Raw genomic sequence first — 19,474 nt, forward strand, 5'->3', positions numbered from 1 at the left:
ATCTAAAGTGTGCGAACCATGTAATGTGATTTGTTTTCCGTTAGAATTAATCTTCATTGAATGTGATTTGTTCTAATTTCTAAGTCATGAACTTCTTGTATTTCATTGTATCTAGTGCCTACGAATGCAACATTGATATAATAATGAGTCGAAATAGTATGTATATTCAATTCTTTGACTAATTTTACAGAAATAAAATCGTGTGTACTCTCGTCATCATATAAAACAATATTTTCTCTACCATGCACAAGACATTTCATCGTTAATAAAGAATGAGGATTTAACATACATGGTAAAATATCTGAAGTAGTACCGATATCGTCATCGTCTTCCGTAAAATCTGACATTTATCCATGGTCTTCATCTTTAGTCACTCCTAAGTAGTTAATGTGAACAGTTGGCTTTTTGGATTGAAAATTCACCGCTAGATGTCCAAGTTGATGGCGCTTGTAACAGACTATGGGTTTGGCTTTGGAAATTGGTAATAGTTGAAAGTTTAGGTATGTTGGGATTTGGCTAGAAATATGGCTTAGGATTTGGATTTATGTTTGATGGTAAAGCAGGGGGTCGTGTCTAGGATTTACGGAAAGATGGAACAAAACGATCTTGATTGAATCTTTGAAAGTTAGAATTGAATTGCTTTGTACCAAAGTTACCATTAGTTGCATATTGTTGTGGTCGCTTCTCTCGTCCTTGAATTTTGTCTTCAGCATCATTGGCTAAGAATTGCATCCTCGAGGGTTGTTGGTTTGAACATGTTTACCTCAGCATAAAAGTGACTAAGCAAACCAAACATAAACTTGCGCTTGTGGATCGCCTCAGGTACATCTTCGAGCATTCGAAGTTGCAATAAGGCAATCTAGAAACACTCGGTATATTGTAAAATAGGCTCGCGATCTCTTTGTTGCAGAAGATCCCACTATTTTATTGCTTTTTCGTGGAATTGAGGTGAAAGAAAATTCTGCAAAAATCTTTTGAAAGAACTCCCAAGTAGTAGGATAATCAATACTTTTGCGGACAACATTCCACCATAGTGATGCTTTGTCCATTAAATGATTAGTGATACACTTGAGTTCGTCTTTTTTGGCATACTATTCTTCATGGAAATAATTATCAAACTGACTTATAAAAGCGAAAACGGTCTTTCCATCATGTAGCCCATTAAAAGTACAAAATTTCAAATTTCTTTTACTTATCTTGGTTTCTTTCCTTATAGATTGTGCTTCGAGTGTCGCATTGATTGTACGTCGTATAATATCTTCGGGTTGCAATCCATCTTGATCAACAGTGGATCGTTGAAGGGTGGCAAATTAAGCTTGCAAAGTTTGACGTGCTCTTCGTTTCTCTTGAAGCTGCATCATAATTAGGTTCAATTTTTGCTCCACTATTGGTTCCAATAAATCACCTTCGACCATAAAATCTTCCATATTTTGATCGGTTATCCTGCAAAATTTCAAACCTCACACACAAGTTTACAAGGCTTGCTTCTTTTTTTTTTAAATGGCTTTTTGCGATCTTTCTTCTTTTTGCAGGTACGAAAATTAATGAAGTCTTTCTTTCAACGAATACTTCGTCTGTATAGACTGCATATAGCAATCTGTTTGCTGAAAATTGCCTTTGTCAGAGTGCAGGTATGAACAAGGATTGATTATTATTTATGAAATTCTTACTTTCTGTCTCTGAGAAAAAAAACAACTTTCAAAGAAACTTCCCGGGTGGTCTTTGGTCGACAGAGAGTGATCCTTCGCGATCCAACAGTAGGGCAAGGGGTTCTTCACCGCCAAGAACACGCTGGTATTAACGAATAGTCACGAGACTGATTGTAGAGTCCGTTCGTTCCAAAAGCTTCGTCTTCGCATGCGATGGTATGCGATTGGAAGCCCTTGATCTGAGCTTCGCTCTGATACCACTGGTGCACAAATCGGATACTATATACATACGTAGCGAGCACCGAAAGATCTTCAAGAACAAAGAACTCTACTTTAAGCTCAAAAATCAAAATGATAGACTTGCATAACATGAGACAAAAAAATCAATTGGATACAATCTCCCCCCATGTTTTGTATGAGCACTTCACAAGGCATGTATTTTTAAATTTATTCACCTCCAAGCTCAAAAATAGCCCAAATTTTACAATAAACATGCTTTAACTTTTGTATTTGCTTTTGTCTAAATAAAAAATAAAGTAGTTAAACGGCCCAAGAGTCAGACTGTACCCAAATACAATGTTCCGTAATGAAATATTTAAACCGTACGTCCATACGCATATAAAATAATAAATATTTATCAAGCGCTTCAATAAATAAACACGCCTAAATAAATATTAACACCACACCTTTAATGATAAGATGCACGCCCATCAAAAATGATAATTTTTTCTAGGTAATTTGAATACACACTATCGTCCAGTGCTTCCCAACGCCACCATCGCCTGCTCTACACATCAACTGAAGCATTTATAATTGTTTAAAAATAATAAAATTAACTCAATAAAAGTGAACACCTAGCAGTCTTCAACTACAAAATAAATAAATAAAATGAAACTTTGTCCTAACCTTATTTTAATATGAATGCACTCTAAACTTACAAACGTCTATTAATTTATATATGTATTTTGCGGAATCACCCATCGTGGAGTCATCCACGTGCATATTAAATTAACATGACGCTCGAAAATGATAGGCGTCCCCGTCAACTTCTCGCACAAGGAATCCACCTTGTGTACAAGCCCCCGACAAATAAATATAGTTTTACAAAATCCACCACAAAACCTCATAGAATCCACCGTGGAATAAAAACTCACGGAACCCACAATGGAATATGCCTTCTAGCATCAAGTTCTTAGTTTAGCGTGAGGGTTCTTTTTCCTCCAACATTCAACCAACTTGAAGATTATAAGTTCTCTCTTAATACATTCCAAAAGGACTTACCTTTGTCAATTGCATTTGAGCGGGCGGTAATCTTCACAATACATGATATTGGCCAAGAATCCTTCTTTGCTCACAAGTCTTTTTGAAATGACAATATCCTCCCTTTGTGAACTTGTATGCAAGCTCATACTCATACCAATGATAGCACTGTCTCGCCCAAGCATTCTTCTTATGGCTCTTTAGTTTTCTTGAAGAGTATGCTACAGGATGACCTTCTTGCATAAGCACACATCCTAAGGCAAGTGAACGCTATCAAGAGGCAGTGTTTGCTTGGGTGCGACAAGACACCACCTTCGAGTCAATGCCCAACGTTGGGGTATGGCATCCCTTCAAGGGAATCCGCCGAGATTGTTGATTTAGCTGGTGAGAGTCCAGCACTACCTAAATCCCTGAACCAAGGTGCTAGGTGCCTACCCACGCTCCATCATTTGGGTGGTAAGTGGAGTCTTCCAAGGATCTTACTCTTGAAGGAAGTAACGAAATCATAAGCTAGTGGCATAGGGTTCCACCTTTGAGCTTGATTAAGCACCCGGCTCAAAAAACAAAGACAAAATGTGAGGAAAGAGTCACAAGCCCTTTTGAGGGTAAGGCTTTACTCTTTCGAAAGATTTCCTAAATCCCAAGCTTGTCATGATTATACATATTTATACTCTACAATCTCTATAGTAGTATACATTATTTTGGCTATAGCTAAGACAAATTCAAGAGGACCTCCTAAACCTACTTTATTCCAAACTTATCAAATTTAAATTATTTTAATCTCTCTCTCTCTCTCTCTCTCTCTTTGATCACCCCTCTGCGCGGGGCAGAGAGATATATCCATATATAGGAGAGAAGAGAGAATTCTAACGTTCGAAACTCAAATATGTAGGAAAGGAAGGTATGTTTTTTATGTTTATGGCTAGTTGTTAGGTCTCGTTGCTTGGGTGAATCACTTGAGGCCCGATACATATATCTCTGTTAATCATACTGCAAACTGTTATCCACAGGTCCTCTGACAGGCTACCTTACAGCATCGACTTGATGCAGTCCTTTGTGTCGTTGCTCTAAAACAGGATTGTATGTTGGAACTATTCCTGAGAGAGATGTATTGGTAATCCTGGTGCTATTTTACTTGAAGCCAGTGGGCATAAATCTATACAAAACGGCAGGTTACAGATAGCTACGGAAGTTTTGAAGTATAGTTGTAGGTCAATCTATACACATGTTTCTGTATCAAAGGCTCCAAAGTGGAGGAGGAGAAGGAGAATTAGAAGGATTTTGAGCTGGAAGATATGGATTGGCATCTGAATGGGTTTCAGATTTCGTTTGTTGAACCAGGTGATCCTCAGATGGACATGTTCGCCTCTCTTTCAGACTGCCCATCTTCACCCATGTCTCCGAGTTTGAAGAAAACTGTTTGCTGTGCAGGACTGCAATAGCGGTGGCAAATGATCGCAGAGGTGACAATTCTGTCTGGAAACTCAGCACATAAAGACCTTGTTGAACAACAGTCAAGCTAAGCATCACCTCCTGGTCATTCCCCTGTGTCAATAGAAAGTGACACGTTAGAAACTATTGTATATTCACCAAATTTTAAAAAAAACATAAGGGCACGGGGCACTCTTATTCAGAACCAGGGTGCATTGCTTACCTGGGAAAAGATGTTCAAGGGCTTGTCTTGTGAAAGTGAAAGGAACCTGCTACTATGGGATGTGGTACCATTTTTCACCTGATCTGTGCTCAGAACCTTCAACCCACATCCCAAGTCCCATCCTCCACAATCACATTTACCACCGGACCTCCATCGTTGAATCAGTGAGGATGGCCCACTTACTCCCTCATTGGGCAGGCCATGATCCCCTCTTGGAAGAAGAACTGAAATATACTCCAAAGTCTGCTGTGCTCCATGTTGAGCATGCACCTTTGCACATTTGCGATTAGGTTGTGAAGACTGCTGGTCAGGCCTCTTCATCAAGAAGTGAAGTTTGTAATCTGGACTGAGCCAATCTTTGCCAAAGGTTTTGCCCGCTGCAATGGCTCCATACTTGACTATGCTATCACCATTAACAGCACTAAGTGACAGTGTTCGGGGCACACCATATCCATTGTCTCCAGACTCACCAACTTCAGTATCCAGAAACCTAAGGCCCCGCGCCAGCCAATCTCTGCTGCTGGAATGGTCATCTAGTTTTGTCAAAGTTTTATTCTCATCTACATGAAGCCTTATAACCATGGCTGCCAGCTCTTTATGTGACATAGACCGGCTTAGTCGTTCCACATCCGGACCTGCCAATTCAGAGTCACTCCAGACATCAAGAGAAAAGCTCGGTCGGTGCACCATATTCGCTGTCATGGGGCTAGACAATCCTGATTGAGAGCTTCCCAATCCTACTTCAGCATCAGTCGGGCTCGCTGACATTGTGGACAAGCTTGGAGATGAAACAAAGCCAACAGAAACATGTGATGTGGACAATGGGCTTCCTTCCACTGAGATTGTTGCTGGCTTCTCCTGGCGTGACATTTTCGGAGATGAAAATCTTAAGCTTTGAGTGTGTCCAGCATCTTCGACTCTTCCATCAAAAAGGACAAATTCGAACACTATCGAGTGTGAAACCTCTCCCTTAGCAGAGATCTCAGGACAAAGGACACTGGAAACTTGCATCTTACCAGCAACCTCTGTACAGGATTTATTGTCTTTTCTTATCCAGTTTTTCCATCCACCTGTTCCCTTTGCTCTAGATTTACACCCTGCTGACTGAAAAGTATACATCCAGCTGTAACCCTCTTTGCTTGAATGGCTTTCTAACACACATGCTCTTCCTAATAGTACCTCATCAGAGTTGTCCATTGTTAGAGCATAACAAGGAATACCATCCCTTAAAATGCACTGCAAATAGCCCTGAAGCATTGATGATGGCACTTTTAATTGGCTCGGTAGCAATGCTGGACGTTTGAGGTCCGATGGAGGTGCACCAACTTCAACAAAGGAGGGCTTCTGAGAGGGTAGACAATGAATACTTCTGGAAGTTGGAAGAAAAGGCTTGCATGAGACCTCCATGTCTAAATTGTTTTGCTTATGATTAATGGGTGGCAACAACTGAACCACAGGTTTCATTTGCCCACAAGCCAATGCACTGAAGGACACTGCCTTAGCATCCTTCCTCAAATGTGTTCCACTTTTCCTGCTGTCATTGGCTTGCAAGAAGTAGCCAGCAGGAATTGGTGGCACTTGAGCAACCTTCAAAGGATCAGCGTGCTTGAGCCGAGTCTTCATAGGACTGACAAACACCCTGTCCAGTAGCCTTAAACTGTCTGTCTTGGAGTCTTTTTGAGCAGGGTGAGGGCGCGTTTTAGGAAGTGATACTGAGCGTGACGACCCACCAAAAGCAGCTTCCAAGTTCCTCACAGCTGATCTTAGACTGGCCCTAGCACTTAAGCTCTTACTTCTCCAATCTAAAGGTGTGTGTCCAGGAGCATGTTGGGATTTACATGTTCCACTGCTTTGCAAGTTTGCAGCGGTTCCTTCCCTGCCCTCATGCTGTGGCTGTGGAAATACTGGAGTTAGCTCATCAGCCTTCTCCAGATAATTGGGTCCATTATGTGCAAGTAGAGAGTGCTTCTTCACATTGGGTGGGACAACATGATGATGGTAGATCAGAGAACTAAAATTAACAGAAGAGCCCTTTGATCGATCCTCATGCTTAACCTTGTGCTTGTCACTACGAGGATGCACACTAGAGATATGCCTGTCAAAAAGTGTGCTGCTTACAGGCCGTTTCTCTAAAACTCTTGGATTAGCTGTTCCAAGCTTGCTCTTCAGAAGCAGCATGTCTGCATTGATACTTGCACTTGTTTTTGTAAAGCCTTCCTTGTTGAATACTTGGGAGGATGGGCGAGTTTTGCCCTTGAGTTTAGATGCACTCAACAAAGGGGTGGGTTGAAAGGAGAAGCTTGATTCCAATTTGGTTGGCGATGGGTGGAAAGAAAATGCTTGAGGAAAACTTGATCTTCCACATAAGCTTGCGTTGGAAGCAGTACCTGTAGGAGTTTGTTTGAGCTGCACATCAGACTTGAGAAAGACTCTATCAACACCAATGTCAGCTTCGAATGCCACTGAATTGCAACTTTCCTCTTTTGGGGCTCGTCTAGACACGCATGTTGATAATGTCTGGCTATTAGATTCTACTCTCTCAGAATGCAGGTCATACGAGAGACAAGCTTCCCTCTGATTCTGCACAGTATGTGATGGAGCATCTGAAGCATGTTGCAGAGTATCAGAGTCCATTGACTTCTTTCTTGATAGTGAATTATCATGTTCTGCAGTTGATTCTTTTGAGACAACTACATGCTTCAGCTCAAGATCTAAGGATGGTTGGCGACTGCTTGCATCAGCAGAGTGAAAAGAGTTCTCTGACGAGCTCTCAGGCGAGCGAGCAGAAGCTGAGTAGAATGCAGGGGTGGTTGATCCATCTGCACATTCTTCATCTGAGAGTTCAATGGAGCTAGATTCTTGCTCTCGAATGCTGTCCTGTTGTGAATTTTTACAGCTTGATCGACTGATTGAAGCATTTGGAGGATCCATAAAGCTTTCAATCATTCTTCCTTCAAGGAAGTTGAACTCAAGGAAGCAGTCATCTTCTGAAGGTCCCTTTCTTGCAGGTTCTGCTGCTTCCCAGGTACTAATGGGCAGAGCATCAAAGTGGGATTGTAAGCTAGTGCGTACTCGTGCAGGCTTTGGTTGCATGGCATTCACATTCAACCTCAACTGTGTAACATTGCTCATTGATGCTGGAGATAGTTCCCCCTTGACAGATGAGGCACTCGTCTCACTTGTACAGGGAGTAGAGGACTCCTCAAAAATGGAGGATGACGACGAGCAATCACTTTCGCTTCGGGAGTGATGGGAGCTACCATGCTTGCCAATGATCCTCCCTTTTCCTGCCTGTGTCCAAGTTGTAGCTTGAGAGGCCTTACCTTGGCCATGATGGTTTTGAGCATATGTAGCTGCTACCTTTGTGAATGTTGGTTTGCTATCAAGATGCACAATTCTCTTCTCCACAACGTCATCCTTCTCCTCTTCAGCTGTTCCACACATAAGGATTGGAGCTTCTTTTGATGAATAAGCAGAATTGCGGTCTGCATTTAGGATCAGCTTCTCCTCCATGGACGGATACATGAAAGATCCTAGCGTTGCTTTCCCTCCGAACTCAGAGGAAATTGGATCAATGGCAAACCGACCCATCTTGGACGCTGCGGCATGCTACTCTGCTGAAGTACAAAATGATGAGAATGTACAGTCAGAAAAAAAGTTGCCAGAAAACGCATTACTTGTGAAGGAAATAAGAAAGTGCAGCTAGTGGGTGCATAAACGCACATTGCTGTTTTAAGAAATAAGAAAGTACAGCTCTTGGAAGAGTGCCTGCTTCCCTCCCCCGCCCCCTTTCTACACACACACACACACACACACATTGTAAAGAGCTGGATACCGCAGAGAATGGCCGTTTTCTGATGTCGATCGCTCATATTTTATGCAGGTTACCACATCCCCGTCCATGCTCTTATATAGGGAGCTTATATATCCCTCTTGTTGAGGGTTCAGGGCTTCATGTTGGATGAAGGATCAGAGGAAAAGAAGAAAAGGGGATGAGGGACCAAGTTGACAAGGAAGAAAACAAACAGAACAAACTGCTAGTAACATGCCAGGGTGCAGGCAGTCTCGCTACGTGTGTGTGGCGTTATGGGCTTTGTAGTGTTTTGTTGCTGAAGAGAAAAAGACAAGGGAGCCATCATCATCCTCATCATCACCGGTGGCTATGGCGGAAAACAGGAGTGTGCAGGGGGCGGATAGTAGTAATAGTGTAGTACTGTTGTATCACAAAGTGGCCCAATTATGAAAAGATCTTTGGATTTTTGGAGTTGGCCGAATGAAGCCGAAGTGATGTTTGAAGATTCTCTCTGTTTTTCTTTTCTTTTTTTTCTCAAGGGACTGATGAAAAGCCAAGAATGAGAGCGATGGGACCCTTCCTTGGGCAGGGACGAGAGATTGAATTCAAAGCAGAAAAAATGGTGGTCAAAGGCTGGGTGTCATGGCCCATGTCACATGAGTCATGACTCATGAGAGAGTGTGTGGGGGAGGGGGGGGTATTAGGTAATATAAACTCACATAGCAAAGAAGGGGAAGATGATGATGCTTTTTCTTATCGACAGTGTGCTGTCATTCGAGAGGCAGGATGCTTTTTTTAACCTACATAATTCCAAGGCTGCTAGATAGAGAGAGAGAGAGAGGTATGCTAAGCTGTTTGCAGGAGAGAGAGAGAGAGAGAGATTGCTAATTTGTTTGCAGAAGAGTGCTCATGTGATTGTGTGTGTGTCAGTGAGAGTCTAGAAGAGAGGTTTGTTATTGCTCTTGGTTTGAAATTCGGTCATGTCTTAGAGTCTAGAGAGGGAGAGAGGCCTGTTTGTCTGGTCTGCATGAGAGTGATCGAGGCTTGAGCAGCCCATCATCCATGCATACGGGAACAAAACAATTAAGCAGAATAAAAGAGACAATTGGTCATTTGGTTGCACCGGCCCCCACCCCCCCTAGCCATAATAAGAAAACCGGCATTTTAAAAACATGAGAGAGGCCCACACTTTTCTCGTTCTAATGCGAGTCCATACTTGTAAGTTGTTGGTAGTATGTTTTTTCTTCCCCCCTTTCTTTATTCCTTTTGGAGAAGGGCAGTCCGATGCCCTACACTTCCCTTACCCCTACTAGACTTTCAAAGCAAAGGGAGCCATGTTTTTAGTGATTAAAGGAGGAGCCATGTGTGGACCTACTCGTAGCTCGGGACATTCTATAAGTCAAGAAATGTAAAGTTCTCTCATGTGGCACTTTGTTAAGACTTTGAAACCAAGTCAATCACTCCAACCACTCGATGGTCATCTGGTCGTTATATCTCTCATCAGGTGATGATTCGCCATCATGAGGATCAACGCAAACCACACTACGAGCTTCACTTCAGCTTTTTTTTCTTGAGTGACAAGGTTTCCAAGTGGAGTCAAGTAGGTGGAATGGAGTCTGGCACCTTCGGTGACTTTAGATCCTGTTGATCGAAGTCATCTCGTGTGCAATGACTCTTAAGGAGGCAAAATAACATCCCACACCATGTTCACTTGTACAACTCTCACAAAGTCTAGTAAGAGCCAGAAGTGGCACTACCCTAATGATCTAATGCAATGCTTAGTCAAATTTAATGAGAGTGTTTCATTACAATAAAGCAAATCTCACATTGATATCATAGGTTTGAGTCTCTTAACGAACAACTTAAATATGATCCCCCAAAGTGAAGAGGTTGGGATGAGGCTCTATCAACACAATTAAATCACATCACATCAAAATGAAAAAATTTATAAGTTGTGTAGCAACTAATCACAAATGTGGCATCATGAATGAAGGTGGTAATAAGAGTCTAGAAATGGTTGTCACGCTAAATGGTGGTAGAAGCGTCCATCTCTAAGTGTCTATGTTGGGCCGATTGAGGACATGATCATGCACAAATAGAGGTTGTGTGACCATAGATGTGAACATTGATCCTTTCCAAAAGGTTGAGATGGCCATTGCATGGTAACTAGGTTTTGCACTTGCACCTAACAAATGTAAACTGCCCATAACTATTTTTTACAAATTGGGCATTGTAGAGCAACGTATGAACTTACAAAGGACTTTCTACTTGGCTTTTTGGTTTTACTAGCCCCATCCCTTTGCACAATTGAGTACATAAGCAAATCATGTAGTTGTAGGAAAGTACATTGTAAATAAATAATTACTACGTGTGAGATTATGTGTGAAATATGCAATGGATTCCTAAAGAAAAATAGGCAAAGCTCTCATAATTGGTGATGGAACATGGACTACTTGGTAGTGATCCTTTGAGGATGTACTTTTATATGGAAGGCTAGTGAGCCTATTGAGAAAAGGTTGAGTCAAACCCATGGAAGGTGACTTGCATCATAGGAAGAAGAGAGGGACAAGCTCAATGTGGATAAAGAATAATAAGGTGTGTGACTGTTGTAGTATATTCACATACATAGAGCCCTTCTAAAGACTTGCTCACATGGTAGTTTCTAATGCATGCACCTTATGAAAATGTGGCACAAAGCAATGAGGATGGTTTTTATGTTGCATAGGGCGAGGGGATATTGAGAGTGTCCTCAATATGGGGTGCATGCTCTAGAATGCAAACACATGGTTTTCGTTAGTTTGATCAATAAATGGGCTTGCAATTTAATCTTATTTGTTGTTTTTATAAGTTTAATGCCAATCCAACTAAAAGTTTAGCTTGAAGTCTCAGAATAGATCCCATATATACAAAGCATAGGATATCTTAGCATAAATTTTGTCTTAAAATCAAGATTTTTCAAGCACAATTATGCCCTATTATCTAAACTTAAGAGTGTTTGGTTAACCAAAGATTCACCCATCTATTTACCTATTAAGAACTCATAATTTACCTTGGTTGGAGCTCAGAACTCATTTAAAGGTTGGTGAGCAAGCAATTGATCTTGAAACCCAATGGGATAGTTGCATTTGAGGGAGGGGGGGGGGGGGGGGGGGGGGGGCGCAAGAGTGCACACGCTCACCTTTGGCTTGGTGGCTAGTAGAGTCTCCTTAGATATTGGGTTTAGGATGGTTAGACATTGCCCATGCAAGGGATAGTGTGCAAAACAAATAGGACCATTGTACCACATGTTGGTATGTTATTTCCATTGTAATTTTAGGCAACAAACATCTATAGGCAGCCAATATCCCTTGCCTATTGCTCATCTCCCCGCCCAACACATAAGAAGACAAACACCATTTATTCAAAGGTGAGTATTGTGCTAGCTAGATTGGATCATCCACCAACTCGTACCAAATTGAGACTTAACTAGTGCGTAGCCACATGCTTCTTTTGTGTTCAATGTCGGTGTGGGCAATGTGTAAGGTGAGTAATGGACATGGACCTACAAGAGTGACTCAACAAGATGAGGAGCTAAGAGTGTGTAAACCACCCTTAGTGGTGAGTAGAATCCCTCGACTCCCCTTAGGTGGTCAATAGAGTTTTCTTGTGAGGTGTGAGGCATATTGTAGAATGCAGATGCATGCATATACATGTGGGCCTTAAAAGACAAAGTGGTCATATATAGAAATGTCTTATGCATGTGTGTAGTAGGCCTAGGCTACATATAGAGCATGCATGCAGGCCCAAAGATGCTTGCAAATGCATGCAAGTAGGTCCAAACTGTAGGCATACGTATAGACAATGGATGCAAACCCAAGTGTGGATAGCCTAGACATGACACAAGCAAGTAAAATACATTTTCATTAGAATGTTATGATGGCGTGGATGGAGTGGCCATTGGGATGCGAGCCCTATCACGGGTGTGTGAGAGACAATATTGGGAAGAAAGCTAGCTTATTACGTAAGGTGATCTTTTTCGTGTAGCAGGGAGGGCAGCAGTTTGCAGGAGCAGGACCATCAGGGGAGATGATGATGATGATGTTGTTGTAAGAGAAGAGAGGTTGGGGAGAGAGAGAGAGAGAGAGAGAGAGAGAGAGAGAGAGAGAGAGAGAGAGAACGTTTCTTCCTTTTTCCTTGCATGGCGGCATATCACGCGCACAGAGAGAGAGAGAGAGAGAGAGAGAGAGAGAGACTGCGAGAGCCTGCGTGTGTCTAAAAGAGCACACACAGCCAGATAGAGACAGAGGGGGGTGTGTGTGTGACAGCAAAAGCCTATCATGCACGTTCTCTCTCTCGCTTCTGTTTTGACCCCGCTTTTCCTAGGCCCTATGATGATGTGGGGCTTCCTCCCTTCACCTTTCAACTGTTTTTTAACTACGTGAATGTTGGAACGTATCCAGTAAAAGACAGTGTTCACGGAATGTATTTTTGGAAGAGCAGATATAAAAACCTTCTGTACACACACATACCTCTCTCTCTCTCTCTCTCTCTCTCTCTCTCCATACAGAGTGTTATTCACCAAAAAACAAGGTTTAATCTAAAATGATTTGCAAAGATTTCTTTAAGATCTTCAAAATTACATTAGAAGTTTAATAACCTCAAACTTTACAAAATATTTGTTATAATTAAAGCAACAAGTGCACGCAATGCAATTCAAACATCCTTCCAAAATTTTACATAGTCAAATCTAGAAAGAAAGTAATTCTGTACACCACTGCTGAAATTCTTAATGGGGAATTAACTACTGTCAAGATTGGAGATGCATTTGATTCCTTGGCCAAAGGTAAAAGTATGGGACTAAATGGCTTGCCTACTGAATATTACAAAGAGTTCAAAGTCATCATCATTTCCCCCACTACTAAGTATATGGAAGGAAGCTAGGAGGTTCGGGCCTTTCCTATCAATATCAATGAGGAACTGGTAAAATCCATACATAGAAGGGATGGTAAGGATTGTCTAAATAACTTGCAACCCGTAATCTCTCTCAGTTCTGCACATAAAGTATTTGCTAACACCTTAGCTAGGAGACTTACGAGCATCTGGATGGCTAGATAAGAAAAGAGAAAAAATGGTTTATTAAAGGGTGGTACATACTGGTTTCTATCAATAGTCCATGGAAGGTTTTGAAAATGCTCCAAAAATTCACTAGGACTTTATTTTATTAAAGATTGATTTTGAAAAAGGGTATGATACATTAGACTATCTTCGAGTCCCTTCAAGACATGGGGCTTGGGAAGAGATTCATACTCTTCATCAGCACATTGGCAAGAGGTGGTATAAATGGTGAGCCAATTGAAGCCTTTCTCCTTAGAAGATCCATTAGATAGAGTTGTCCTCTAGTACCACTAGTATTTGCTATAGTAGTAAACACCCTTGGTTGGATGGTGGAGGGGGAAGTACGAAAAGGCTACATACAAGGAATCAAGCTTCCAGGTAACAAGCACATGGTCTTAACTTAGTTCGTGGAGAACACAAATGGTACAATCAAGAATGATCCCCTCTCTATAAGCTCATTTTGCAACTATCTTAAGATCTTTTATAAAGCTTCAAAATCAATTAAAATCAATCCATTCAAAATAAAAGTAAGGACATTAATCAAGGACCCTCTTGACTAGTTGTTAGGGGACCCAGATGTAACATCATAAAAGAAGGGAAATTTATTAGACTCCTTGGCGACCCTATGGGATTGAATGTGACAAAAATAGAGATGAAAGTGGATGTTAGAGAAAATCAAGCAAGTAGAAAAGTGGAAAGGCATGCAACTTTACCTAGCTTGTAGAGTCCTATGCTAAAACATATAGTCATCCTAGCCTCCATATATTATTTGACTTGTTGGAAATCCCCATATGCTAGCATTAAACAATTAGGCTAGAAATTTCTTAAAATTCCTTAAGAAGCATAGTATGTCTGCACTCTCTCTTCAAAAGGAGGGTTAAGATTTCAAATGTTGAACACATTGCTGATAGGATGGCAGCAAAACAGATCATCAAAAGCTTCTTTCATGATCAAAAAAGCTAGGTAGAGCTTGTATACCATAGCTATTCTAAATTTAAGGTAGTAGGTCTCCCAAGATGAAAAGGGCTAAATCCCATTACCATTGCTTTCAACCAAGTTAAATCATTATTAAATATACTACTTTGAGTGGTCTAAAAGCATTTGATAAGCATGGCTCAAATATACACATATTATGGCTCTCTTTCCTAGCCATAATTTTACTCTCCCTACTGTTGGCTAGACTTCATATGGTTCAGCTGTTTTCACCACAATATGAGATTTGAACAATACTTGGTGGTCCACACATTAGGAAAAATATAAACAAAAAAATGGGCCCTTAAGAATAGTATAGTTTAAAAGGTGGGCCTTTTGGATTATCCAATAGGAAGGTTGAATGTTGACATCTATGGAGAGTGAATTTTCTCTCTCCAAATGTTGGTTTTTTAATTTAAAATGTGTAGTGGGAGATTTTTAAGAAGGGGGAATTAATAACGCACAAATTTTAAGTATCTCTATCCTATTGCACCCCCTTATTAAATCATTATTAAATATACTACTTTGAGTGGTCTAAAAGCATTTGATAAGCATGGCTCAAATATACACATATTATGGCTCTCTTTCCTAGCCATAATTTTACTCTCCCTACTGTTGGCTAGACTTCATATGGTTCAGCTGTTTTCACCACAATATGAGATTTGAACAATACTTGGTGGTCCACACATTAGGAAAAATATAAACAAAAAAATGGGCCCTTAAGAATAGTATAGTTTAAAAGGTGGGCCTTTTGGATTATCCAATAGGAAGGTTGAATGTTGACATCTATGGAGAGTGAATTTTCTCTCTCCAAATGTTGGTTTTTTAATTTAAAATGTGTAGTGGGAGATTTTTAAGAAGGGGGAATTAATAACGCACAAATTTTAAGTATCTCTATCCTATTGCACCCCCCTTATTTTTTGGTGAATTTTCAATTTTGCTTCTTTTTCCTTCCACAAAATTAGTTTGAGCAAAAAATGTGCAACATATTATTTTAGCAGACATATTGAACTCCATGAATCCAAGCACTAGCTTAAAGAATGTATACTTAATCTGGTCTATACCAAATTTAATGTTTGTGCATATGTTCAATGAATGCGAGTGTTTTGTATTTAAAAATATATATCATAAAAAGTGCATCAAAGGACTACATAACAAGAATTCTAGAGGTGAAACTTGGACATTGAAAATCACTCATAGTCTTGACAGAGTAGAGTATCAAGTCACAACAAGGGACATGGCTTTTAGGGAAATTTGACTCTCTTAACTAAGTATCCTATTACTTTAGAGTGTACTGCTAAATTTTCTTTCCAATTGTAGGTATTTTGTTGCCTAATGGACTTTATGCTTAGTGCCCAAGTATCGTAGATGGAGGATGCTCAAGGGTGAGCATTTATCCCTTGATCAAGACACATGTGATAGTATAGTTGTGGATGTTATGGTCATTTGTGAGGATGCGAGCCCAAGTGTTGCAGATGGAGGATGATTGACTCTTGAATATAATGTGCCAAAAAATTACAATTTTAATGAAGAATCCACCTCCTAGCTTCTATTTCAAATTAGATGGTAAAAATATTCAAAGCAGAGTTGAGGGTACGGTTACTTGTGGAAAGTGTGTGGCTCCATAATTATGGAGCCGTTAAAATGTCTCAACTTTATAAGTTGTAATATCCAACACTTGTAACTTTTGAAATTCTTGGCTAATGGAATGTAACTACCTTGCAAAATCTTATACTTCGTAATGTTTAATTTTTTATTAGTTTTTAATTTCTCATATATGCATGCAATTATATTTGGAACTATTTGGACATGTATACACATAGTTTAAATTTTGAGATAAGACATATATGCCCCACTACACATTGAGGGAGAGAAACGCCTCCCCTAATCTTGATTATTAAGAATATGTATACATAATTTTTTATTGATATAACATGTGTACATAGCTTTTAATTAAGATAAGATGTATATACCCAAACATCCACATGGGGACGGGGGGAAGGCGCCTCCCCCCAACGTGACTTGATAGAGTTGTGTGTATTTTTGAAATTTACAATGAATTTTTCAAATATCTGTAGATTTTTTTTTTTGAGATATGACCCATATACATGCACCCTATGTGATGTGAGAGAGAGAGAGAGAGAGAGAGAGAGAGAGAGAGAGAGAGAGAGAGAGAGAGAGAGAGAGAGAGAGAGAGAGAGAGAGAGAGAGAGAGAGAGAGAGAGAGAGAGAGAGAGAGAGAGAGAGAGGACTCCTTCCAAATATTAGCTGATAAAATGTGCAAGTACCCCACTAACACATTTACATACATTTTAACTTTACAAATATGTTAGTTAAAAACATAACTAAGTATCATGTATAAACAATCCTTTAATGGTTTAGAACTTAACGCCTTCAAGATAGAACTAGTTTAGTTTTTTCTTAATTATTTTATTTTATATATTCTCTCTTCATCTCTTCACATCCACCACATCTCTCTTGTCACTATATTGATTGCTTATTACGTATTCTCTATTTAGTAAATTTATGTTAATAAATTAATGACCCACTTTTCTTTAAGTGTTGATGATAATCTAGCATGGCCATGAGACCATTTAGAGACCTGTACTCCTAGTGCATCACTTAATGGGGTGATCAGAGCCCTGTGACGGGGATATCTGGTACATGCAGTAAAAGTTATGAAGGGGGAAGGAAGTGTCTGCCAAGTGTAAGAGTGCACACAAGAACCAATGAGTTACACATAAATAAAGATGTATTGAGTTCTAAGAAGAGGAAGTCCATTAGCATTGTGTATATGTATTTATGTGTTCATCTAGGGACGCCTGGGAACGTTTACTTGTGTGTAATGAGCATTGCATTCATTTGGGGTCATCCTCTTCTTTACAAGTCAAGGTATAAGGTCTTTTCTCTTGTAATGAATTAAGGAGAGAAGTAATTCTTTCACTAAGAATGACGAGAGAGGTAATTCTCTCACTAAGAAAAATGAGAGACGTGATCCTCTAGTAGTGAGGAGAGAAGTGATTTTCCCTTTCTAAGATCTAAGATGACACAAGCTTTTGTGTGGAAGTCAATATTAAGGTTGAGGCCCAAGACAATCTAATGAACTCTCCTTAGCTCAAGGTGGTTGCATGGACCATAAGTTAAGAATAGAGTTTAAAAAGTTGTTTTTCTTAAAATAGACATGGTGAATCCATTTTTTAAAATATCTCCCAATAGAAATCTGATTTCTAAAAATGACTCGTGAAAGTTATCAGAAACGACGAGGTCTACAACTTTTTTGTTGGACGTTTTTCCATTCGAGCAACGCACAGAGAGATATTCCAAAATTGGTGCTACATAGTAGGTCCTAGAATAACCACATCTTGCATGAAGATCAACCTTTCCAATCTTGGAACTCAAGTCTCTCTCTAAGAAGAGAAGCTCTTGATAAAAGGGAGGCTCTCCTTGGGCATGGAAGAGGGGGAGTACACATATTGTGTAGGAGAGAAGAAAAGAGATCAAGAAGATCAAAGGAGTCAATTTCTGAGTTGTGCAAGTGCTCGCCGGTTGTATATCGTGCAAGGATCTGTGTAAGTTCAAGCTCGCCAACCCTCGAGTTGTGCAAGTGCTACGGAAGCTCTGCTGAAAATCAAGTTCCAAGAGGAGATCCCTACACATATTGTGTAGGAGAGACTCAAGAAGGATCAAAAGGTGCCAACTTCCGAGTTATGCAAGTGTTAGCCAGTTGTATATCGTGCAAGGAACCGTGATCTTGTTCCCAAGATTTACAAGTTAAGAACTGATTTATGTGTAACAGAGGAGCTTTCTCTTTGTCAATAATATAACTCCGCAAGAGGGGAGGGACTGGCCCATCTTTCAGTCCCTAGTGTGTTGTCAATCTCTCTATCTCTCTCTATTTCTCTCTACATCTTTCTTTTCTCTCATCTATTCTCTCTCTACGCCAGCATAATATTGACCATATATCTTTTAAGTATATAAGAAGTTCAAGCGTGTATCTCAGATCTTGTAACACCTCTCACCTATTGCGATGTATATTCATGTGCACTTTGAGAAGTAGATCCATGACTCTCACTTTCATAGTGAGGGTGATGATATCTTTGAGTTTCTCTCAAAGGTCTTCAACCTAGAACATGCACTCGCATTATCAGATCCCCCCTTTAGATCCTAAAGGACTTTGTAAACACTATCACCACTTGTGCATACTCCATCAAGGGCTCCAACATGACTTAGGTACCTTTGGAACAACTCATGGTACTTCAAGAAGGGAATAACTACCAAAAAGGGGCGAACTAGAGTTTGTAGTCCATGTGGATCCTTCACACTAAGTATGCACTATTCCTATAGGAAGTGCACCAAGTACAACACCTTTGGAGCTCATGGAGCATGATTGTGCATTGGAAATCGGCCTCCTTAGTTTGGATATCCCCATAAAGGAGAAAAATGATGAATATACAACTCCAAAGGTTGACACTATCATATACAAGGATAACATTCACTTAAAGAGTTAATAAATATTCAAGAGAAACATCAAATCATGCTAGATCATGGGTTGGTTCTCATGGTACCACCCTCTTCATAAGAGCCACACCTCGACAAACATATCCTTGCCTCCTTGATGCCCATTGAAATAGATACTCCCAATACTGGCTTTTATTTGATGTGTTGCAATATTTGGATATGAAGGAAGAAGAGATGTTCTTAGTATGTGTTAGGGATTCGATGGATGACTTGATTAATTAGGATAACATGGATGGGCATCCAACAATAGTAGAGGCAGAAATATATAATGGTACAAGCTTAGATAACAGTGAGCACTATCATAGTAGCATAGGGGTAGATTGCCATGGTTAAAGTAGATTACCTTATACTTGAGGAGGCTGATTTCAAAGCATTACAACAAGATCTATTCAGACCAAGGACCAAGGTTGCTACTAGGGAATTTGTGATTCCTTTGCCTAGAAGAACACCTCTTGACACACAAGGAGACAAAGATATAGGATGATCTAGAAAAGATAAGATCTCTTACTACCATACATTTGTATGTGACAAGAC

At 40.1% G+C, this 19,474-nt stretch overlaps 1 protein-coding gene across 4 annotated transcripts; it reads right to left on the reverse strand.

Moving 5' to 3' along the window:
• Nucleotides 1-3,374: 3,374 nt before the first annotated feature.
• LOC148020051 (uncharacterized) lies at nt 3,375-8,836 on the reverse strand. Of its 4 annotated transcripts, none has more exons than XM_087700328.1 (3): nt 8,399-8,836; nt 4,564-8,177; nt 3,375-4,454 (listed from the first exon to the last, which is right to left on the reverse strand). In XM_087700328.1, the coding sequence occupies exons 2-3, from the start codon at nt 8,152-8,154 to the stop codon at nt 4,146-4,148; spliced, it is 3,900 nt and encodes a 1,299-aa protein (XP_087556454.1). In that variant the 5' UTR covers nt 8,155-8,177; nt 8,399-8,836; the 3' UTR covers nt 3,375-4,145. The 4 variants fall into 4 exon arrangements, with proteins under 4 accessions (XP_087556454.1, XP_087556453.1, XP_087556452.1 ...); XM_087700327.1 differs by having other exon boundaries at nt 4,564-8,180; nt 8,380-8,836; XM_087700326.1 differs by having other exon boundaries at nt 4,564-8,180; nt 8,287-8,836.
• Nucleotides 8,837-19,474: the final 10,638 nt, after the last annotated feature.

Source organism: Lygodium microphyllum, chromosome 19 (genome assembly GCF_053477565.2).
Source record: "Lygodium microphyllum isolate KBCC chromosome 19, Lygodium_microphyllum_v1.1.10, whole genome shotgun sequence".
NCBI lineage: Eukaryota > Viridiplantae > Streptophyta > Polypodiopsida > Schizaeales > Lygodiaceae > Lygodium > Lygodium microphyllum.

Excerpts from the sequence above, each read along its gene's own strand:
- LOC148020051 (XM_087700328.1), bottom strand. The coding sequence starts at position 8,154 with ATGGGTCGGTTTGCCATTGATCCAATTTCCTCTGAGTTCGGAGGGAAA. Across the intron at positions 4,455-4,563 it reads CCTTGAACATCTTTTCCCAG|GGGAATGACCAGGAGGTGAT; the intron begins GTAAGCAATGCA and ends CTATTGACACAG.